The sequence below is a fragment of the Drosophila albomicans genome, chromosome X (genome assembly GCF_009650485.2).
Source record: "Drosophila albomicans strain 15112-1751.03 chromosome X, ASM965048v2, whole genome shotgun sequence".
Lineage (NCBI taxonomy): Eukaryota > Metazoa > Arthropoda > Insecta > Diptera > Drosophilidae > Drosophila > Drosophila albomicans.
This window is the reverse complement of record NC_047627.2, coordinates 33,392,456-33,417,741: the sequence shown is the minus strand read 5'-3', so window position 1 is coordinate 33,417,741 and position 25,286 is coordinate 33,392,456. Positions and strand designations below refer to the sequence as shown.

Genomic DNA, 25,286 nt, shown 5'->3' with positions numbered 1-25,286 from the left:
AGTTTTAGTAAGAATCTCATATCAAAACAATAACTATATTTTACATATATCTCTCATACATAAATTTTTTTCTTTGCTGACTGTTTAATATACTACATATAATTTACTGTTTTTGTGTGAGCATTGTTTAGCTTAGAATATTTTAGAATGGATAAAATGCAGCTATGCTGGAAGTACTAGTAAAATATAGTATCACAGTATTTTATTATTTAAGGTCAAATTTTGGATTATATGTATCTTTATTATTATGCACTACTAAATCTCTATTTATTATTAAGGAATAGTATATTATAATTAGATATAGATATACAGTTGTTTGCCAATATGAAGTCAACGAAAATATGGATTTATTGTAAGACCATTTATGTTTATTAACTACGATAGAATGCGTTTTAAATCTGTGTAGCGTAGGGCTACTTGATTATGATACTTATAATTTCATGGTACACATAATAATTAAGGTATTGCGTAGCAACATTTTCAATAAACCAGTCCCAATTTTTCCTATATTATTATCAAATAAATAAATAATAAATTGAAACTGTCAAATAACCTTTCATTTTCGCACTGATATGAATGAAATGAAATGAAATAACACATACATATATGTTACATATGTAAAACTATAACTTGTCGTTACTTGAGTCCTGAGAAATAATATATTTCAGACACGAAGAATTTAAATAATAAAAATGTAAAGCAAATACTAAATAGTATTGAATAATAAATATATTGTCGACATAAAAAATAATGAATTACAAATAATGAAAATTCAATAACAAAGGAAACTACATTTTACATACATATATAGAATTAAGTTAAGATGTAAGTGTTTGTATTGCTTTCGATATAAATCTAAAAAGCTACATAAGCAAAATGTTTAAAAATAAAAGCTTTCAGAATTTAGTTTCTGTTTTTGGAGTATTGACGGTATTTTATTAATTTATTTAACGTCTAAAAAATAGGAGCAAACGGCAATCAATTGACAATCTTACTAATTTTGAGATTTCATCTGTCTAGTGATTTTTTCTAATTAAATTAAATTTCAAAATTATTTTGTTTACTTTATTTACATTATTATAAATAAATGGTTAAGAGTAAAGTTCGACTACTGTATAGTTTTGATAACCCAATTTTAAAATTATTCTTATGATTCCCAAGAAATATTTTAAAGATTAAAGGAATATGGAAGGAAAGGAAAGGAATGTTACCCGCATGTACGCATGTGCAAATCTCCATTAATATTAAAATTAGTTTCGCGACTAAAAAGTCGTTAACTAATCAAAGCAATAATCGTTTGGCACCCCAGAAAATAAATTTAATTTTATCAAATTAAATTTAAACCAAACATACGAATCCAAATAAAGAAAAAAATAGAGAAGGTTGGTTTTTAAGTTGTAGTTTGTAATTTATTATTGAGTAACAAATATTCTATTGTTTTGAATGTAAAATTACATATACATCTCAATTTAGATTGATTTTTCGTTTACTAAAAGCTGCGAAGACAGTGGAAATTACTTTTTATTTCCCGTAGTAAACTTATTAACTTGTCCATGGTATTTAATTTTTTGGTTTATTTACTAAAATGTTATGGATAAGAAAGTATATAATTCGAAAGTACAATTCCAAATTGTTTTTTTAAACATATTCGGGTAAAAAAAAATTTATTTTTTAATGTGATGATGTAACGGAGTTTTTGACTGGAGTACTAAATATTATATTACGAATATGTAAACGTCGAGTGATAATACGTCATGCTAATGTATTGAAAATATATTTTCAATTCTATTGAAAGACTACTATATGAATGAACCGAATAAATGAACAACTTCTACCTTTGACTTAATCAATTTTCATATTCAAGTGGTAATTTTAATATTAAATTTTGGATAAAAACAATTAATAGCTTCAATTTCGGCCACGAAAATTATAAACATAATAAGACTTGTCGATAAATAATTAATTACTCAAAGTAGTTATTAATAGAGTTAGCTTTTAAGTCTTGAACGTTCTTGTTGATTAAGGCCCACGTATTTAATTATCCGCTAAAATTAATAGATAAATGAGCCATAAAGGCACTTCTGTAAATAAGATTTTTGTACATGCATATTATTCTCGCTGATAAGCGAATATTTTCTGATATTATGGAAGATATTAAATTCATCATTCGTCTAACTCATAATGATAAGTTTATGTTGGAACGAGATGGCACAAAATCGGAAGATTTTAACCTAGTTGTTAGCTTATGTGGGGTGGTGTTAAATTTATTGTTTAAATTTGAATCTGAAACCAATGTGTTGATTATTAAGAATTCAAGTGGCCGCAGACGTGTTAATTCTCAAATCATACTAATTCTTGATAACAATAAAGTCATCATATCACAATCTACAATCTATATACATAGAATTGTTTGTGTTGGCTGATTGACAATCAAAGCAAGTCCAGAGTGAGCTACGCATATTTAAAATATCTTCTTGTTATAACTCTAGTGTTCCCTAAGCATTTGAAAAATTATCAATAGCATGATAAATTATATTAGGAAGAGTTGAATGAAGTCAAGTTGTCCTATAGAAGAGAGATAACTATTAAGATAATTTAAATAGTTTCAAAATCATTTGTTCAAAATTGCTACACGTTTATCAATAATTTTTATCTGTAACAATGCAGACGCCATTAAGGTAATCTAGTTTTTAAATATATAATATTTTCTTAAATATAAACATAAACCTAAATATAAATAATAAAAAAAAAGTTTAATTAAAAATAAAAACTTAATTGGTAACAATCTTTGGAACGGTTTTTTTTTTATAATATTATCTATTATTTTTTAATAAATAAGAGAGTTATGAAATATTAGTACGTATATATTTTCCCACGTGTACATATGTATATTGTACTCAGTTATGCTAGTTACATTTTAAATATGCTGTACTATATGCTCACTAAAGCCAACTGTATATATGGATGTTTAAATATAAATATACATACAGTAATTAATAAAATAATACAAATATTTTGAAACACATTTTCTCACAAAATATGGTGGAGGGAAGTAACAAAATCACTAATTTTAAGATAAATAAATTAATTATTAGAAGTTGTTAAAGGTATAGGTTTCATAAACTATAAATTAATTTCGTTTAAGTAAGATGCCATAATACTTATTTACTTAGCTCCAGCATACATAGAACTACACTCTATTCTAAAAATATTCTACTAAAAAATCTCATTACTCCAATATTTAAACCAAAACGTTTGTCGTTGTTGTCCCGATATATAACCGGATTATCTATCGAATTCAATCGGTTTTATTCTGATTGGACCAAAATATAATTGCAGTCTACATAGCAAGAATTCATATAAGCTATAGTATCTAAATCTATTAATTGCTTGCCGTTTTTGCTGTCTTTTAAAAAAAAATTACTCTGTTACATATATATCCGGCTGACGGTATCGCTGAATGCAGTCATTCGACAAGCCCAAATTGGTCTTGCTCAATTGGTTTTTTTAGCCAGCTGCCAAGATCCTCTCGTTTAAACGCAGAAAAGAGCTCTTGCTTCGCTGTCTGCAAAAGAATACGGAATGTTATATGTATAGAGCAGAATTAACATTTATGACCATTACAAACCTGGTAGTCCTTTACATCTGCCTTTGTCTCTCCATAATCTTTGTTAACTTTTCGAGTAGGCATACCTGGCAAATTTTTCATTAAAAAGCCAAATTTCTCAAAAAAAGCTTGTTTTGTAATTCTTGACACTTGGCCACCGATTGTTCGGCCAGTCAGTGAATTAACCACCTCTAATTCAGTATCACCAATTGTCCAATTAATACCGAAGTTCGGTGCTTTAGCTTGATTTCGAGGTTCGGCAGAAGTTACTAATGCGAGACGTGGCTTGTTTAAGTGGTAAGGTGGTGGAAGTCCCTGTATGGATTTTTCAATACGTCCACAAACAGCTCTGTACATATGCTCTGGATGCAGAAGACTACCCAATACGATGGAATGCAGGTATACAGGTTCAATAATGGAAGACAGAAGCGATCCTTGGATACCCACAATATTCCAACGTGCGATTTTATCCGAGCACGACATTGTAAGCAAACGTTGACCCTATATAAATTGACATTGATTTAAGTTGATACATTGACGAAGGTATAAGTGTAAGTAACTTACTTGTAATACACCGTCCCATGTTTGTATGCCATCGCTGCTCTTAACTGGTATGGTGCCTTCACCCGATTCAATTTTTGTACGAAGTTGTCCACGTGCTTTTCTATTCGTTAGTATTGATTAAATTTTATTTCCGAAGTTAATGGAATAAACCATTGGAGCCAAAAAAATCAGTATAGAAACATGTACAACGTTTATGTGAAAATCCAAAAGCAGTTAGTTGCATGTATTTATTGGTAAGCCGAGAAATGACAAAAGGATAAATTATAATTATAAAGTGAACCTGATGATCTGAATATTACATGACACCCCCAAATATATTTATAAAAAAAAACTTCAATATAAAGACCGTCTAATATGTTAGTTTGACCATAAAACGTTGAAGTTGCATAAGTCAAGACAAATAATTGCGATAGAGTGCATATTTAATATAATTTTTAATCGCAATGATAGCGTTAAGTCAAAAACTCTTTCGTTATTGACTGCAACTGATTAATTAATTACACAACTTGAATGTAGTTTACTATTGCGCTCCCCATCTTACCTCAGCAAAACTATTTTCGTTCCTTCTCGTTTTCATTTACCTTTTCTAGTTCTATCTCACTCTATTTCATTTATTCTACTTCTTTGCTCTTACACTTGCATTTTCCTCTTTCTCTCTCTTTCTGTCCTATTTATTTTGATGTTTGCAGTCTTTTATGACAAAAGAAAACATCAAATTCATGATGCTTCTAATATTATGTACTATAAAAAATTACATTAAAAAGTAACAGCAGTCACTATAGAGTGAGTTAAAATATGTATGTTAAAATTGTCAAGTGGCACATTTAACTCCCATCCGACCACGATAAGGTGGAATTGCTTCTCTACATTGATGCACAAATATAAGCAAAATATATTTTGATAATATTTCCGTTTGGGATTAATATTTTATCACAATATACATTCTGCTATACATAACACTTTCTTCACTTTTTAACACATTCGTAATAAGAACTTTCAATTTATTAGCAGAAAAACGTTGTTTTCAACTAACAAAAAGCTATTTGTAATTGCTTTGCATTTAATTTTATCTCCCATAGTTTTCTATATTTTTAATAATAGTATTTAGAAATTTGTTGTACCAACCTATTTGGATGCTTATCAACACCAGTGTCGTTTTCGTGAGGACTAAATATCCGTGCATCCCCACATGGTGCTGTATTTATATACAAATGGAAATGTACCCCGGATTTTAGTTTATAGGGGTATTGCCCGTCTGTATTCCTCACGAAAATCGACTGATATGCTGTTGCTATAATTCAGAAAAAAGTAAACAAGTAAATATATGTAAATAAAAGTTAGGATTTGGGTTTGTGTTGATTCAGATTGTTGTTTCTTTGTTTTTGAAGTTGTATTGTTTTCAATTATTGTATTCAGTTAAACTTCAAAATTTCTGATATAAAAGTAATATATATGTAGATATATATAAAAATCAAAGTGTTCTATATTTATATATATGTACATATAATATAAGTAGTCTTTACTTAATCTATAGTAAAAAATTTTACTTTAACTGTTAGGAGTTTAAATATAGGCGCCTTCTGTCTCAAATTTGTTAATGAACACCAAGAATCAGTAAGCAAGGTTTCAATATACTTTACTTAAGTCAATGGTGACGTATAAAGTAATATTAAAATTGAAGAAATTCGTAAGATTTTTAAAACGCTACATAAATCGGGTGAGGTACATAAGTTCCTTAAAATAAGCCATATTTCTGTATTATCGGATGAATTTTGACATATTACTCATATAGTCATTAACAAATAAACATTTTGCAAAGAAATGATAGCAGATAACAATATCAACAAATTGAGTTCAATCACCGGCATTGTCGATGGTAGAAAAGTTGTTGATCTACGAAAGGGATGTGTAATAATAACGTCTAATATTTCAATTTTAAAACTGATATGCACTTTTGCCATTATAATTGTTATACTTGGGGATTAAAATTAATTATAACAAAAAACAAAATATGAAATAAATATATTATAAAATTAATACAGAAAACAACACTGATTCACAAAAACGGTTTAAAAGTATTTAAAGTATGCTTGCAAGCACGGCAAAATCTCGAAATTAATAATTAACTTTGTCTGAAAAAAAAGGGTTTCACTTCAAACATAGTCATTAGGATTATTAGAGATAACTAAATTTGAGAACAAATGAAAAATGTTCGATTGATCACAAATGTGTCTATTGTAATGATTGTTTGATTAAAACATAATTAATATACCATACCCTGATTACACTGTAGATCAAGTTGAGCATACAAATACTTTAGGAGGCAACGCCTGGATACTATTTCAGCATGCGAGTCATTTAGAACAGCCCCATTTACGCTCATATGCTCACCGCTTACACATTTTGTACCCGTCGAAACTGAAATAACCTTTAAATACAAAAAATCAATGAATATATCAAAAAATGTAAATATTATACGAACCTTGGCTTCGCAAAAATTCATATTCTCTGTCATAACTATTCCAGCTAGAACCTTTCTGCGTGAGTACGCTTCTTGCCCTTTAATAACCTCCATAAATTTTTCCAGTACCAACCGTCCAATGGTATCTGCGTGTATTTGCGGCAATTCCATTGAAGACGATTTGTCATCTATTGGCAAAGGTGCATTCTTTTGTGGTGCCATCATTGGGCTATAGGAGATGTTACACAATGATGCAAGAGCGGCCTTAGCTGCCGCATTTTTTGCCAGCTTTTTGGATGGGCCTAAATATGTTGTTTAATGGTTTTTTGATCTAGTATAATCATGTAGCAATACCAACCTGTGCCATCAAATTTTTTGTCATTGATAGTGACAGTCATTTTAAATCTACAGTTATTTTGAGCACCGTCTATATTCATGCATTCAAAATTAACATCGTTAAAAAGTTCATACAGCAGCATAACAGGTCCTTTATCTGGTACTTTCTTCTGCCCATCCACGGCAATGGTATTTTTATTAGCATCTATCAATTTAATAAAGAAAATAATATTTTTTATTTAGTATACTACTTTTAAAATTATAAATCATTTATATTTGGTATTCATACTTTAAAAAATCTTTATTAATTCACCAATGATTCGAAAACGAATAGAAGATAGGTCTTTTATGTAACTGGATTTGCTAATCTTAATTAACAAATATTTTACAACAGCCATTTTTTACCAACAAAATTCATGTGAGTCCTTAATTATAACTTCAAAAAAATAATTGATTTAATGGTTTTAATGGTTCTTAGAGTCTTAAATTCCTTTAATATTATTAAATAAAATACATAACTGAGCACATAAACATATGAATATAATAGTGGCCACTATGGCTGAGTCTTAGATACAAATCGACACAAGATAAATTTTGAACTACAAAATAAATGTAAATTAAGTAAAGAAAAAAAAATAAATAAATAAAAACAAAAAAAAAAACATAAAACACTAATACTTGCTGTGGCTCATGCAAAAGATTTGTGGGCGCAACGTGGGTTGTTCAAGCGAGGTAAGGTTGGAATTCATTTCAGGCAACATCAACGTCTGAATCAGTTCAACTAATTGTTCAATGGACACGTTTTCAATACCATTTTCAAGATGTTCGTCACTCGTAAAGTCCAAGTTGCCTGCAGGCTTCAGGGGCGACAAGACTGCTCCGTCTTTAAACTGTATGAAGCTTCGTAACGCTGTAGCTGCTGCTTCAATACGAGCCACCTTTTTACTTCGCCCTTGGCCCATATACTTTTGTCCATCCACCTAAAACGATAAAGATACATCCTATATTAATCTGTTAGCTCGTATATAGGTTATATTCAACTTTACACTGCTACTAACCATATATATATAAATATATATATATAAATTACATTAAAAAAGTAAATTTAAACAAACAACGTTCGTATTTTTTATAGTTTGCAAGAGCGTTATTTTTGATGTGGGAATATGCATTTTAATTACATTGGCTATGTTGAAACTTTATTATGGTCTATGGCCAATGGTGGCCCTTAATAAATTGATGTTAAGCCTGGCTTTTATTATATTTGTATCTGATTTACAAAAATATTTTATGTTGTCATCCACTTTGCTGTATTTAGTGTTCGATGTGCGTAGGTAATATACAGTTAGCAACATAAATATGCATATTTTATGGTACTCGATTTTCGTTTCAAATTGTTTTTGTATATTATATTTACCAGCTTAATATATATCTATCACGATATTGTATTGTAATAGCCTCTAAATGACAACGCTTTTGGCTTCGCGTGCTGTACACAACTGTTTGTGCTTTTAACTAACTGCGGTTATAAATGAGGACAGTTGTGTCATGGCGGTTGTATCAATACACAATCGATTGTATTTTCAAAACATTCAAAGTTAATTTATATGAAAATACTTCTGAATTTATGTGATCGAAATTAAACAAACAATCATCGTGTCGACGTAAGAAAATTGAATAGAGAAACTATAAACATTTCAATTATTTGAAAACCTTTCAACATACATACATACATATATCAAATTGTATACTAAGAAAGGTTTCTTTGTCTGCCAATTCTCCTTTAAATACATTTAATTGCTTAATATATATAATAATAATAATAATATATATATAGTTCTACACGACTTACCTCCACTGAGATCGTAAATAACGGTGCGTGCACCGGACCAGTCTGTGACTCTAATTTGTATATCAGTCCATGACGCAATTCATTTAGCATCGCAACGGTATTTTTTGGTTGTGGTACACGTTCTTTTCCAGCTTTCTTCTTCGGTGGCACTTTTGTTGGAAAAGATTTCAAATGTATATAAATATTTTTCTTTTCCAATAGTCATAGAATACAATTTAAAGTTCATATCTTCATATAAAACTGAATCTATATAAAGCACATTCTTTATTCTTACCGGCATATTTTGGCATATCATAACGCCGTTTTTGGGGCGATTTTCGATTATATCCGTTCATGTTTCCCTCCGTTGATACAGTCACAGTCTGTATATGATAATTAGAAAATTATTTATGAGTATAAAAATGTATAAAGCAAAATTAAATTATACTATTAACACAAAGCATTACAATACAACATAGACATCCAGACATTAATACATAAATATGGATTATTACAAATAATATGTAAATACACAGCAAGAAACGTCTCTGACGAATAAATGTGATTCGGAGGGATTTTCCTAAATACATTTACATATCTACTCTTCCAACTCCCAAAGATCAAAGTTTCCATGAGCATAATATCAGACAGATATCGATATAACTTTTATTTGGTTTCGATATTTTGGATTTTTTCTGCTAGTTTGAGTTGCATGCATATTCATATTATTTAACAAACAATTTTTTTTTTGTGGTTACCATATACCAAATTATTCACATGATTGCACTCACATTATATTGGGACAGTGGTAGCAGCGCATGACTTTTATTAAAAGTACATTGTTTCTTAGCTTGAGAGTACGAATTAATGTACTTTTGTTGTCGATGATAAAAATATACAGATTTAACACGACTCATAGGATGAAAAAATGGTCTATATCTGGAGTGTCCTCCAACACAATACGTGGGCACCATTATATTATGAAGAATACAACACACAATTAGTATTAATATTTGGAAATTTTACTGTAGTGCTGATAAAATTAGCACGTGATCTCCGGCGGACGGCAAGAATTGAACTGACGACAATTAAATCAAAATGCACTATCCCATTAAAGCACAAACAAATATTTATGAAGTATATACTTATACACATGTGCATGTACATATTCTCGGGTATTCAAAATTTTCGCAGTGCGATGTTCACAAATCCGCAGTCCCATCGCATGCTGATTCTTTTATGTTGATAAAGCATTGAAAGTGCGAAAATAAAAATTTAAACATTATTGGTATTTTGGGTCTGCACAAATCGTATACCTTGAAAAAGGGATTATATTGAATTCTATGTATTGCAGTAAATGTTAATAGAATGTGAAATTTATGTTATTTTATGACAATTATTGTATTTACTGAACAAATATAAATTAAGAATTTATAGATTATATATATCTTTAAAAAATGTATAAGCATTTCAGATATATTAAATTTATTTATCGAGTTATGTACTCAAGATGTGTATCGCGTCTTCATCGTCTATGGAGCATGATACTCAAATTAAAGTCTACAAGATTTTTAGACCGATGTCGAACAGAAAGGAGTATTTACGAACTTATTTTTATACTGCGTCGTTCATGCCTTCACAAAAATGTTCTTAGGTTTTATTTTGCATTGGTGACATGGTAGAAAAAAAGATTAACGAATACAAAATACTCTGTGCCCGTCGCTAACCAATCTAGAAAGTAAATAATATGCATGTATATATTAAAATTGATTCCATCATTGCAGAAAGTACTGAAGCCGCGTCACTTTATGGATATTTTTATTTATAGACACTTAAATCGACGAACTCATAAATGAACAGGACTGACGCCTTACGCTATTGATAATGACACATACTGATACATACTCTTTAACTTCCGGGTGTCTCATTACGCCTGGTATACAATGTTTTTAATGGATACAAATTCGGACTACTAATTAAAACGTGTGCATAGCAATCATGCTAAAAGTAGACAATTGAAATGTACAATTGGTAGAAACATTGCAAAGGGCCCTGTTTAAATAGGCAAAAGCAACAATACATTCGCATGAAATCGTTATTGTGTGATGTTTTCAACTGCATATCGGTGCACCTGTACCTAAAGTGTCAGCTGCCAACCGAGAAATGACTTTACAATAAGCTTATACTAAATTAGACAAAAATCAACTGCACCTGTTGTTCACATCTTTTCAAAGATCACTTGGCAAAATATTCTGAGAATCTTGACTTAATTATGACAACCCTCACAATAAAATGCATTAGACAGAAATGTATATACATCAATTACCAAAACAGCAAGAATTATTATTTAAAAAACAGTTTCGCAACTTGTAGTAAAGTAAAGTAAAGTAAGTAATCTGACAATTATTTATAAACTCTTTATTTGTAGCATATATTTAAATTAAAATATTAATCACAATACATTTATAAAACACTTCAGAATTATTAATTTTACCTTCAAAATTGATAACACTTCTCGCTCTACTTGTTTTTCATATATATGTATTTACATACATACATATATAATATAACAATTTTATGAATTTCCTCATTACTCAATAATGTACTTTTGTGTAAATTTGCATTTTTAATTATTATTTAACGATCTGAAAAGTTTTAATTATCACCTGCTACATGTTATTCAATATTATATCTATTTCAATTCCTACTGTATCAAATTTACGTTTAGTGCCCCATATTTCTTCAGCATGGACTTAACTTTCAATATTAACTATTATTTCTATTATGATATATATATACATATAAATATATATATATGTTTGAAATGATTGAGTTTACTGTACCCTATTTTGTTGTAACGATTTACTTGTGGAAGATGGAATTATTGTTTTATATAAAACACAGATCCAAACCATACTTAAAATAAAAACAATTACTTAAACATTGATAATTTTTTAATGAATTATATTTTCAAAACATGAAATATTTCTAAAATTACAGTTTGACAATATTTTCAAATTATCAAAAAAAAAAAAAACTTTGTTCCATTACAATTTAAAAACATATTACTCCTAATTAAGTAAAAAAATATTAATTTCATTTTATTGTAGAACTCATAATTTTTTCAAGTGAACGAAAATGTATATTAGAGAAAATTTTTATATTATTCAAGGTAATAAAAAGACTATTTACATAATAAATATTTACCAATATATGTAAAGTTATCATGCAGTAACTAGCATAATCTTACGAAAACTTACTTCATACATACATACATATAAACTTTAGCTACGATTATGCTGGAAACTCAAGAACCTACAGCTTATCGCTCAATTTACCTACTTTCTACGAAACTGACAATTAACATTAACATAAGCTTGTATTACGTTTAATTGTATGTATTATGTAACAACATGGGTACCCATATACAAGTGTATGTAATATACATTTATTTTTAGAAGCCACAAGCATAAACGCAGTAATAATGAGTGATTTTTACAAAAATATAATACGTCCAATGACGTTTCGTGTCTACTTACATGCTGCACAAAATTGTTATTGGCGCTGTTTAGCATGATTTTTCCAATTGAAATTTCTCGTACTTCTACCGTTTTTTTTATAATTTGTTATGACTTTAAGGTTAAAGTAGTTTATATACTGTAATTTAAGAGAGGAAAGAGCCCACTCTTGAGTTTATTGTTTACATGTACGAAATACACATACACATGTGTGCCATGTTGTCTAACGTTTCAACTATAAAAATCTACTGACGTTAAATAATATACAAAAGTTAAAATAAGGCAAAGTACAAATTAAAAGACGAAGTACTTCTTAAAAAGGCAAAATGCATTTCTATAACTAATTTTTCATGAATTTTTTTTAATGTTGCATCAATGTTTGATAGTAGGTGGATACGGCTGAAGAAGGTATGCATATTAACTTCTAAAAAAATTAAGAATAAGTAAGTTTGAATGTATGCTAAGGCACATGTTATACACTTATTTAAAAGCTTCTCAAATATAAGATGTATGTATACATGAACATATCTGTATCTGTGTGTATGTGTTCGCTAATAAGGACTTAAAAAAGGTTGTTAGAAATTCGGAAATAAATGTGCCGAAAATCTTGGATTATTAGTAATAATGTGGAAGTCAGTAATTTCTATATTATGTATGTACATCGTCCACCTAAACCCAGAAAACTCACAATCATATATTGCCATTCACAACCAAATATTAATTTAAAATGGTAAGTGTAGCATGAAAAAGTCATTGCCTTTCGCCTTTCAAACGAAGAGTGACGCCCTGCCAACATCATCCATTTTATAAGGTTTAACTACTTTAGTGCAGGGAAACCATGCAAGCAGGTAAATTGAAATTACATATGTATATTTTATATGCAACAGTATATATGGGTATATATATACTATGCATTATCATTAATAGCGTATTAGAAAAACTTCCAATTATATAAACATTGTTACCAAAACTCCTATATTCGAGAAGTTAACAATATGTAGATATGTATGTATGTTAGATACCATGTCCACATAACACTCACATAACTTTATAATACTTGTTAGGTAAGTAGTACTAAACTGAAGGATTCAAAATGGAAGCGCTTCATAGCACAAAATGTGCTCGAGTTACTACATATACATACATACATAGGTCAATAGTTATTGTTAAACAGAAGTTGATTTAGGTCTCATTTTAAGCATATAAAATGTATACTTATAAATTAAGTACATGTAAATAATTTTCCTTCAATGCAATTATCTATTTATCTAAATGTGTGCTCTAATGCACTTCAAAATTTATATATTGGAATTAGCATCTCTTTATGTACATACATACATACAAATATATGTAAATACACTATATGTACACATAGAATGTACATATGTAAGTATGAATAAAATTGATTAAATACGAATATTTTAATTTAATGTTGGTTTTCATGTTATGTTGCTGCTGCCTACCTTACTCGGAACTTTGAACAAGCACTAATTATTGATTTTTGCATCGCGTTTCTGTTTTCTGTTTTGCTTTCTTGTATTCTTAGCAACACTACAAATAAACTACAAAAACTCACACGGGCCAAAGACGCACACACAAAATTAGTTAAAATCTTTTGTTGTTTTCGCTCACAAAATATTTAATTCCATTGATTCAACAATATGTTGTATTTACGTTACAATGTCAAAGGCATAAGTCTGACCAACATGAGCTAATCTCTTGATTTTTATTGCACTTTTAAATACGAGATGACACAAACTCAGGGATGGTGGAAAAATGTATCGATTAATGTTATTCGGAATCGAATTGGACTTTTTGACGATATTTTATGTAATTAACCTGAGTGTTCATGTTAACGTGTTACTTGCCATACGTTTGTATGCATTATGCTTGTTTATATAAATTGCTAGCATCGTGCTGAATTTATGTTATTTGGCTTTCTTAATTTAACATCTTCTGTACATCATAACTATTCATAATACTAAATTGTTTAACTTTGAAAAATTTAAATACCTTCGTAATTTTACAATATTATAATTCACTGTAGGATTTTATTAAGTACAATTTTAAAATATTTGATGTTTCCGAAGGTATATGCTACTGTCAAATATGGATACGCATGTGCTCAGCGTCAATTCATAAATACACAAATACTGATTTAAGTAATGCTTTACCGTCTACCTTTGGTGCACTCTTATACTGTAAAAATAACACTCGCTCTGCACGATTGCCTCTCCCTCTCTTTAATCAATTGATAACACATACAGAAAAATGCGATTTTCCTTTTCTTGCAAACGTTTGATATTTAAATTTTAGTACCTAGTAATATATTAATTTCTGATTTAAGATATTCAGACGATTTTTTAATACATATTAAAAACTTTGTATCACTTCCTCCGTATTAATTTTTGCTTTCACTTTCCATACACGCACTCTCGAATGCAAACTAGAGGTGGACATTATTAGGAATGACGATATCATATCGATAGTATATTATTTACAGCGATGTTATGACAGTGGTCGAATATAAGTAATTAATAATGTTAATATTATTTATATTGCGTAATGCTCACAAGTCTTGCTTACAAAAATTTTAGACTCCGTTTACATTTCTTCCACTCTTCGATTTTTCGCCTCGCATTGTTCAATTTGTGTAAGGGGAAAAACATTTTCTTACAAATAAATAAGGGTGAAACAATACAGATTGACGGTTCTAAAAATTCATAAGAAAAAATAAGGGCTTCACGTATTTTTCAGTATATTATACCAAAAAAAAGTGTTTACACTAAAAAATATACCGAAAATAATTCACCGACGGAATGTACTCAAGATAGCGCCGCAACTTTAGCGTTAGATATCGATACAAAAATATCGGATAAAAAACTTTTTATTTTCGTCTTTTTACGTGATATTTAATCTTAAATTAAAAGAAATTTAAATGCAAAATAATAGAAAACAAAATTATCTTTCTATTAAATACATGTTCGTCAAATTGCATGCAGTATATATGTACTAAAATCGTGAATGAAAAATTGGGGTAGCAATATTTTTGTCAATATCGGTCAAATAGGCTTATGGCAAGCTATAGAGTATTGTTTTACGAATATACCCTCAAAAAATCATTTTACCGCTAACAGTGGTCAAGTAATCTGCAAAATTTCGATTTAAATAAGAATATAAAATTGCGTTCATTTATTAATTATAATCAATCAATATATATGTAGAAATAGAATATTTAAATGTAATATTAAATTATAGTTATAGTTGTTTCATTTAGATATTTTCTGCAAGTATTTAAAGTCCCGCCAAAGTCCAAAGTGTGTTATTTAACACTAAAGTCCCGCCAAAGTCCAAAGTGTGTTATTTAACACTAAAGTCCGCCATCATGTCAAATTCAATTTCAATTTGTAATTTTCGCAATAATCACAAAAATTGAATTTTCTCGAAAACAGATCTACCGATTTGAATAAAACAAAAAGCAAAATGTTTGTCTATTTGATTCGAATGAAATGAATGAAAATAGCGCGACATGGCCGACAAGTTCTGCAAATATGAAAAATAATTTGATGATAGCGTTAACATAGTGTTTTGCCGCTAACAGTGGTCAAGTAATCTGCAAAATTACGATTTAAATAAGAATATAAAATTGCGTATATTTATTAATTATAATCAATCAATATATATGTAATTATATACATATATATACGCATTTCTTACTTAACAGTTGTACAGAACCTCCAGCCATTGCCAGTAATCTACATACATATGTATGTATGTACAGTATGTCAAGAAACTCTTTACACACTGAAAAAAACACATATTTTTTGACTTTGCATGCAAAAATAACGCCTTTAGTTATTATTTTTCAATATTTTTTTAATGCAGATCTATTATTTAGTAAATTTCAAATTAGTATGTACAAAAATAAAAACAATACAACGAAAGGGAAAATTTTAAATCAACAAAATATGAGTTTACACATTTTTGACACTGTCAAGAAAGTGTTTACACACTTTAGTTTTCGATTCTGTTTTGTTCTATTTTTCGAAAAAACTGTACTTTATTGTTATCTATGCTTCTTCACTATTCGCTATTTTTGCATTCCTTTTCATTCAATTGCAAAATCTGGCTACGCACTTGTCAAAAAGCTGATTTTTAAATTATTTGACATCCCTGGAGCTGGTTTGACTTTTGACGTTACCCAATTGACTTATTATAGTCACCAAATTAGAAAATCTGTAGCTTAGCTAGTGGAGCTGATTAGGGTATCGCGAAAAATAATTTATAATGCTCCAAATCGAGCCGAAAATGAAGAGAAACTGCAAGCAAAGTGTGGAAATGGTCGAAAAATGGATATTGACGAGCGGGCAGACCGCCTTATTATGGGCAAGGTCCGTCAAAACCCCCAAATTTTGATCAGAACCCATGCCAAGGAGTTGGAAGAAGAGTGTGGCACGGTCGATTCGCATGAAACCATCCGCCAACTAATTCTGTGGAGCAAATACTATTTTCCCAATTTTACTGTCAGAATGATGTTGCGCTGATGTAAGGCTGTTAACGGCTTGTACCATACTCTAGTTGGTCCATCATTGTAGTATAGCATTTTTTTTGGTTTGGACATAGAATACGACGTCATCCCAATAGTTGTCCGGCGTGATTCTCATGTTAAAAGCCAAAATTTAAGCGTTTTCAACATTTTCTTTCGAAAGCAGCGACTTCTTACGCGCAACCGTTGCAACGGTTGAAGAGTATTTGCTCCACAGAATTAGTTGGCGGATGGTTTCATGCGAATCGACCGTGCCACACTCTTCTTCCAACTCCTTGGCATGGGTTCTGATCAAAATTTGGGGGTTTTGACGGACCTTGCCCATAATAAGGCGGTCTGCCCGCTCGTCAATATCCATTTTTCGACCATTTCCACACTTTGCTTGCAGTTTCTCTTCATTTTCGGCTCGATTTGGAGCATTATAAATTATTTTTCGCGATACCCTAATCAGCTCCACTAGCTAAGCTACAGATTTTCTAATTTGGTGACTATAATAAGTCAATTGGGTAACGTCAAAAGTCAAACCAGCTCCAGGGATGTCAAATAATTTAAAAATCAGCTTTTTGACAAGTGCGTAGCCAGATTTTGCAATTGAATGAAAAGGAATGCAAAAATAGCGAATAGTGAAGAAGCATAGATAACAATAAAGTACAGTTTTTTCGAAAAATAGAACAAAACAGAATCGAAAACTAAAGTGTGTAAACACTTTCTTGACAGTGTCAAAAATGTGTAAACTCATATTTTGTTGATTTAAAATTTTCCCTTTCGTTGTATTGTTTTTATTTTTGTACATACTAATTTGAAATTTACTAAATAATAGATCTGCATTAAAAAAATATTGAAAAATAATAACTAAAGGCGTTATTTTTGCATGCAAAGTCAAAAAATATGTGTTTTTTTCAGTGTGTAAAGAGTTTCTTGACATACTGTATGTATGTGTGCGAAAGCGAAAAAGTCGATGCCAAAAATGTTGATGAATGTGTGTGAAATGCGCGTGTGTGTGCTTGACTAGGCGGCGGACCAAGATATCACTTAACGTGGACCTGATAAGTGGGCGTGGTCAGGCAGGCGAGCTTCACAAAGATTGCTTAGCTAATCTAATCAATTGCTACTTAACAGCACAATTTGAAGGCAAAAATTGGCTTGCCAAAAATTTTAGTGAGTGTGCCAAATTGTGTATACCCACTTGACTAGGCGGCGCACTAAGATATTAGAGTGGGCGAAAGGGATAAGTGGGCATGGTCAAGCAGAATAGCTTCATGAAGGTTGCACATTTTAGAAGCGCATGTGGGAGTGTGTATGTGCATGCAAATTTCCAAATATCTTGTTTCGATTACGGTTTTTACGATTGCAGAAGAACTATAAGGACTATGTTAATGAAATTTGGTTAGTAGGTAGATATTTTCAATGCGCAACTTTTAATATACAATTTGCCATTATGAAAGTAAATCCCTGCTTTCCGTTACCTGGCACGTCCTAACACGTGCAAAATTGCATATATTTTGTTTCGATTACGTGTAGTATGTGCATATATCGAGAGTACACTGTACCAATAACTAAACAGCAACACTGAGTTGTATTGCATAAATAAACAAACTCAAGTGGTCGTGAAATACGATCCCCACTTCTGCTGCACGCTAAGACAGCATTCAAGCTAAGTCAGCATTCCCATGCTGACCGCTTACAATATATATAATCCCATAAGACTCTCTCTCTAGAACATAGTTTATAAGATATATAGTATATGTAGCTGCTCTTCTACGCAGTGGCATTCCACCATTATGTACTACTTAGGCTAAGCCAACCGAATTATTTGAATAAAATAATATTCACAATTTGACAACAGATCAACACTGACGTGCTGCCATTATTTAACTTGACTACGAACCGAAAACATTTGTATTACAAAGGATCGGACAGGATATGGCCGAGATATAAGCTATTTTCTCTGAACAAAAAAGTCCTTGTAACTTTGTTGCTTACAGGACATTCGTCCTTTTTGGTATGTCAATCGGACGAACTCTATCAATCGGCATCAAAAAAGTATGGGGTCATCTAAGGATCCAACACTTGTAATTTTCAGTCCGGGGGCCGAAGAAAATCGCCCGAAATCACAAATTCCAGGATATCTAGAGAACCGCAAGGACGATTGGGATGAAATTTGGCAGGACATTAGTCCTTGCCAAGAAACTTCGATTGAAACTAGGCCGGTAAGGATCGGACAGGATATGGCCGAGATATAAGCTATTTTCTCTGAACAAAAAAGTCCTTGTAACTTTGTTGCTTACAGGACATTCGTCCTTTTTGGTATGTCAATCGGTTTGTATTTAAAAGGGCTATCCTTCTGCCCAAGAACATCCCGATCGTCCTTCAAATAGCCGAGATACGGCGGATTTTCTGAAGTTTGGCCAATTTTTCTAAACCTTCCCCTTGAAAAAATTTCAAGTGCATTTTTTGGTATTATCCTTAAAATCTTTGAATGCCAATCGATAGTCCTGTTTGTTGTGATTACAAAAATGTGCATCCTTGCTAGATCCTTAAGGATTTTGCAGAGCTATGGCTAAAAAACAAATGTCCTTTTTCGAAATCAAGCTATATCTCGGCCATAACCTTGCGCATTTTCAAAGGACATATATTGCCAGGATCGCAAGGACGAACTCTATCAATCGGCATCAAAAAAGTATGGGGTCATCTAAGGATCCAACACTTGTAATTTTCAGTCCGGGGGCCGAAGAAAATCGCCCGAAATCACAAATTCCAGGATATCTAGAGAACCGCAAGGACGATTGGGATGAAATTTGGCAGGATAATAGTCCTTGCCAAGAAACTTCGATTGACACTAGTCCGGTAAGGATCGGACAGGATATGGCCGAGATATAAGCTATTTTCTCTGAACAAAAAAGTCCTTGTAACTTTGTTGCTTACAGGACATTCGTCCTTTTTGGTATGTCAATCGGTTTGTATTTAAAAGGGCTATCCTTCTGCCCAAGAACATCCCGATCGTCCTTCAAATGTCCGAGATACGGCGGATTTTCTGAAGTTTGGCCAATTTTTCTAAACCTTCCCCTTGAAAAAATTTCAAGTGCATTTTTTGGTATTATCCTTAAAATCTTTGAATGCCAATCGATAGTCCTGTTTGTTGTGATTACAAAAATGTGCATCCTTGCTAGATCCTTAAGGATTTTGCAGAGCTATGGCTAAAAAACAAATGTCCTTTTTCGAAAACAAGCTATATCTCGGCCATATCCTTGCGCATTTTCAAAGGACATATATTGCCAGGATCGCAAGGACGAACTCTATCAATCGGCATCAAAAAAGTATGGGGTCATCTAAGGATCCAACACTTGTAATTTTCAGTCCGGGGGCCGAAGAAAATCGCCCGAAATCACAAATTCCAGGATATCTAGAGAACCGCAAGGACGATTGGGATGAAATTTGGCAGGATAATAGTCCTTGCCAAGAAACTTCGATTGACACTAGGCCGGTAAGGATCGGACAGGATATGGCCGAGATATAAGCTATTTTCTCTGAACAAAAAAGTCCTTGTAACTTTGTTGCTTACAGGACATTCGTCCTTTTTGGTATGTCAATCGGTTTGTATTTAAAAGGACTATCCTTCTGCCCAAGGACATCCCGATCGTCCTTCAAATGGCCGAGATACGGCGGATTTTCTGAAGTTTTGACAATTTTTCTACACCTACCCCTTGAAAAAATTTCAAGTGCATTTTTTGGTATTATCCTTAAAATCTTTGAATGCCAATCGATAGTCCTGTTTGTTGTGATTACAAAAATGTGCATCCTTGCTAGATCCTTAAGGATTTTGCAGAGCTATGGCTAAAAACGAATGTCATTTTTCGAAAACAAGCTATATCTCGGCCATATCCTTGCGCATTTTCAAAGGACATATATTGCCAGGATCGCAAGGACGAACTCTATCAATCGGCATCAAAAAAGTATGGGGTCATCTAAGGATCCAACACTTGTAATTTTCAGTCCGGGGGCCGAAGAAAATCGCCCGAAATCACAAATTCCAGGATATCTAGAGAACCGCAAGGACGATTGGGATGAAATTTGGCAGGATAATAGTCCTTGCCAAGAAACTTCGATTGACACTAGGCCGGTAAGGATCGGACAGGATATGGCCGAGATATAAGCTATTTTCTCTGAACAAAAAAGTCCTTGTAACTTTGTTGCTTACAGGACATTCGTCCTTTTTGGTATGTCAATCGGTTTGTATTTAAAAGGACTATCCTTCTGCCCAAGGACATTCCGATCGTCCTTCAAATGGCCGAGATACGGCGGATTTTCTGAAGTTTTGCCAATTTTTCTACACCTACCCCTTGAAAAAATTTCAAGTGCATTTTTTGGTATTATCCTTAAAATCTTTGAATGCCAATCGATAGTCCTGTTTGTTGTGATTACAAAAATGTGCATCCTTGCTAGATCCTTAAGGATTTTGCAGAGCTATGGCTAAAAAACGAATGTCCTTTTTCGAAAACAAGCTATATCTCGGCCATATCCTTGCGCATTTTCAAAGGACATATATTGCCAGGATCGCAAGGACGAACTCTATCAATCGGCATCAAAAAAGTATGGGGTCATCTAAGGATCCAACACTTGTAATTTTCAGTCCGGGGGCCGAAGAAAATCGCCCGAAATCACAAATTCCAGGATATCTAGAGAACCGCAAGGACGATTGGGATGAAATTTGGCAGGATAATAGTCCTTGCCAAGAAACTTCGATTGACACTAGGCCGGTAAGGATCGGACAGGATATGGCCGAGATATAAGCTATTTTCTCTGAACAAAAAAGTCCTTGTAACTTTGTTGCTTACAGGACATTCGTCCTTTTTGGTATGTCAATCGGTTTGTATTTAAAAGGACTATCCTTCTGCCCAAGGACATTCCGATCGTCCTTCAAATGGCCGAGATACGGCGGATTTTCTGAAGTTTGGCCAATTTTTCTACACCTACCCCTTGAAAAAATTTCAAGTGCATTTTTTGGTATTATCCTTAAAATCTTTGAATGCCAATCGATAGTCCTGTTTGTTGTGATTACAAAAATGTGCATCCTTGCTAGATCCTTAAGGATTTTGCAGAGCTATGGCTAAAAAACGAATGTCCTTTTTCGAAAACAAGCTATATCTCGGCCATATCCTTGCGCATTTTCAAAGGACATATATTGCCAGGATCGCAAGGACGAACTCTATCAATCGGCATCAAAAAAGTATGGGGTCATCTAAGGATCCAACACTTGTAATTTTCAGTCCGGGGGCCGAAGAAAATCGCCCGAAATCACAAATTCCAGGATATCTAGAGAACCGCAAGGACGATTGGGATGAAATTTGGCAGGATAATAGTCCTTGCCAAGAAACTTCGATTGACACTAGGCCGGTAAGGATCGGACAGGATATGGCCGAGATATAAGCTATTTTCTCTGAACAAAAAAGTCCTTGTAACTTTGTTGCTTACAGGACATTCGTCCTTTTTGGTATGTCAATCGGTTTGTATTTAAAAGGACTATCCTTCTGCCCAAGGACATTCCGATCGTCCTTCAAATGGCCGAGATACGGCGGATTTTCTGAAGTTTTGCCAATTTTTCTACACCTACCCCTTGAAAAAATTTCAAGTGCATTTTTTGGTATTATCCTTAAAATCTTTGAATGCCAATCGATAGTCCTGTTTGTTGTGATTACAAAAATGTGCATCCTTGCTAGATCCTTAAGGATTTTGCAGAGCTATGGCTAAAAAACGAATGTCCTTTTTCGAAAACAAGCTATATCTCGGCCATATCCTTGCGCATTTTCAAAGGACATATATTGCCAGGATCGCAAGGACGAACTCTATCAATCGGCATCAAAAAAGTATGGGGTCATCTAAGGATCCAACACTTGTAATTTTCAGTCCGGGGGCCGAAGAAAATCGCCCGAAATCACAAATTCCAGGATATCTAGAGAACCGCAAGGACGATTGGGATGAAATTTGGCAGGATAATAGTCCTTGCCAAGAAACTTCGATTGACACTAGTCCGGCAAGGATCGGACAGGATATGGCCGAGATATAAGCTATTTTCTCTGAACAAAAAAGTCCTTGTAACTTTGTTGCTTACAGGACATTCGTCCTTTTTGGTATGTCAATCGGTTTGTATTTAAAAGGACTATCCTTCTGCCCAAGGACATTCCGATCGTCCTTCAAATGGCCGAGATACGGCGGATTTTCTGAAGTTTTGCCAATTTTTCTACACCTACCCCTTGAAAAAATTTCAAGTGCATTTTTTGGTATTATCCTTAAAATCTTTGAATGCCAATCGATAGTCCTGTTTGTTGTGATTACAAAAATGTGCATCCTTGCTAGATCCTTAAGGATTTTGCAGAGCTATGGCTAAAAAACGAATGTCCTTTTTCGAAAACAAGCTATATCTCGGCCATATCCTTGCGCATTTTCAAAGGACATATATTGCCAGGATCGCAAGGACGAACTCTATCAATCGGCATCAAAAAAGTATGGGGTCATCTAAGGATCCAACACTTGTAATTTTCAGTCCGGGGGCCGAAGAAAATCGCCCGAAATCACAAATTCCAGGATATCTAGAGAACCGCAAGGACGATTGGGATGAAATTTGGCAGGATAATAGTCCTTGCCAAGAAACTTCGATTGACACTAGTCCGGCAAGGATCGGACAGGATATGGCCGAGATATAAGCTATTTTCTCTGAACAAAAAAGTCCTTGTAACTTTGTTGCTTACAGGACATTCGTCCTTTTTGGTATGTCAATCGGTTTGTATTTAAAAGGACTATCCTTCTGCCCAAGGACATTCCGATCGTCCTTCAAATGGCCGAGATACGGCGGATTTTCTGAAGTTTTGCCAATTTTTCTACACCTACCCCTTGAAAAAATTTCAAGTGCATTTTTTGGTATTATCCTTAAAATCTTTGAATGCCAATCGATAGTCCTGTTTGTTGTGATTACAAAAATGTGCATCCTTGCTAGATCCTTAAGGATTTTGCAGAGCTATGGCTAAAAAACGAATGTCCTTTTTCGAAAACAAGCTATATCTCGGCCATATCCTTGCGCATTTTCAAAGGACATATATTGCCAGGATCGCAAGGACGAACTCTATCAATCGGCATCAAAAAAGTATGGGGTCATCTAAGGATCCAACACTTGTAATTTTCAGTCCGGGGGCCGAAGAAAATCGCCCGAAATCACAAATTCCAGGATATCTAGAGAACCGCAAGGACGATTGGGATGAAATTTGGCAGGATAATAGTCCTTGCCAAGAAACTTCGATTGACACTAGTCCGGCAAGGATCGGACAGGATATGGCCGAGATATAAGCTATTTTCTCTGAACAAAAAAGTCCTTGTAACTTTGTTGCTTACAGGACATTCGTCCTTTTTGGTATGTCAATCGGTTTGTATTTAAAAGGACTATCCTTCTGCCCAAGGACATTCCGATCGTCCTTCAAATGGCCGAGATACGGCGGATTTTCTGAAGTTTTGCCAATTTTTCTACACCTACCCCTTGAAAAAATTTCAAGTGCATTTTTTGGTATTATCCTTAAAATCTTTGAATGCCAATCGATAGTCCTGTTTGTTGTGATTACAAAAATGTGCATCCTTGCTAGATCCTTAAGGATTTTGCAGAGCTATGGCTAAAAAACGAATGTCCTTTTTCGAAAACAAGCTATATCTCGGCCATATCCTTGCGCATTTTCAAAGGACATGCATTGCCAGGATCGCAAGGACGAACTCTATCAATCGGCATCAAAAAAGTATGGGGTCATCTAAGGATCCAACACTTGTAATTTTCAGTCCGGGGGCCGAAGAAAATCGCCCGAAATCACAAATTCCAGGATATCTAGAGAACCGCAAGGACGATTGGGATGAAATTTGGTAGGATAATAGTCCTTGCCAAGAAACTTCGATTGACACTAGTCCGGTAAGGATCGGACAGGATATGGCCGAGATATAAGCTATTTTCTCTGAACAAAAAAGTCCTTGTAACTTTGATGCTTACAGGACATTCGTCCTTTTTGGTATGTCAATCGGTTTGTATTTAAAAGGACTATCCTTCTGCCCAAGAACATCCCGATCGTCCTTCAAATGGCCGAGATACGGCGGATTTTCTGAAGTTTTGCCAATTTTTCTACACCTACCCCTTGAAAAAATTTCAAGTGCATTTTTTGGTATTATCCTTAAAATCTTTGAATGCCAATCGATAGTCCTGTTTGTTGTGATTACAAAAATGTGCATCCTTGCTAGATCCTTAAGGATTTTGCAGAGCTATGGCTAAAAAACGAATGTCCTTTTTCGAAAACAAGCTATATCTCGGCCATATCCTTGCGCATTTTCAAAGGACATATATTGCCAGGATCGCAAGGACGAACTCTATCAATCGGCATCAAAAAAGTATGGGGTCA

General features: G+C 32.8%; 1 protein-coding gene across 14 annotated transcripts; it reads right to left on the bottom strand.

Annotated features, from left to right (window-relative positions):
* Positions 1-976: 976 nt before the first annotated feature.
* On the bottom strand, positions 977-14,759 carry LOC117577094 (double-stranded RNA-specific editase Adar). Of its 14 annotated transcripts, none has more exons than XM_052003953.1 (12): positions 14,637-14,759; positions 12,339-12,456; positions 9,095-9,182; positions 8,821-8,969; positions 7,651-7,948; positions 6,991-7,173; positions 6,654-6,934; positions 6,449-6,599; positions 5,297-5,462; positions 4,172-4,271; positions 3,629-4,108; positions 1,031-3,565 (listed from the first exon to the last, which is right to left on the bottom strand). In XM_052003953.1, exons 2-12 carry the CDS (start codon positions 12,372-12,374, stop codon positions 3,467-3,469), a joined length of 2,031 nt encoding a protein of 676 aa, XP_051859913.1. In that variant the 5' UTR covers positions 12,375-12,456; positions 14,637-14,759; the 3' UTR covers positions 1,031-3,466. The 14 variants fall into 14 exon arrangements, with proteins under 14 accessions (XP_051860151.1, XP_034118086.2, XP_051859913.1 ...); XM_052003938.1 differs by lacking the exon at positions 14,637-14,759 and adding an exon at positions 13,894-14,224; XM_052004162.1 differs by lacking the exon at positions 14,637-14,759 and adding an exon at positions 13,894-14,222 and having other exon boundaries at positions 7,780-7,948.
* Positions 14,760-25,286: the final 10,527 nt, after the last annotated feature.

Coding starts and splice junctions, on each gene's coding strand:
- LOC117577094 (XM_052003953.1), bottom strand. CDS start 12,374: ATGCTAAACAGCGCCAATAACAATTTTGTGCAGCAT. Junction 9,183..12,338: donor ATAACAATTTTGTGCAGCAT/GTAAGTAGACAC, acceptor TATCATATACAG/ACTGTGACTGTATCAACGGA. Junction 4,109..4,171: donor CATGGGACGGTGTATTACAA/GTAAGTTACTTA, acceptor CAATTTATATAG/GGTCAACGTTTGCTTACAAT.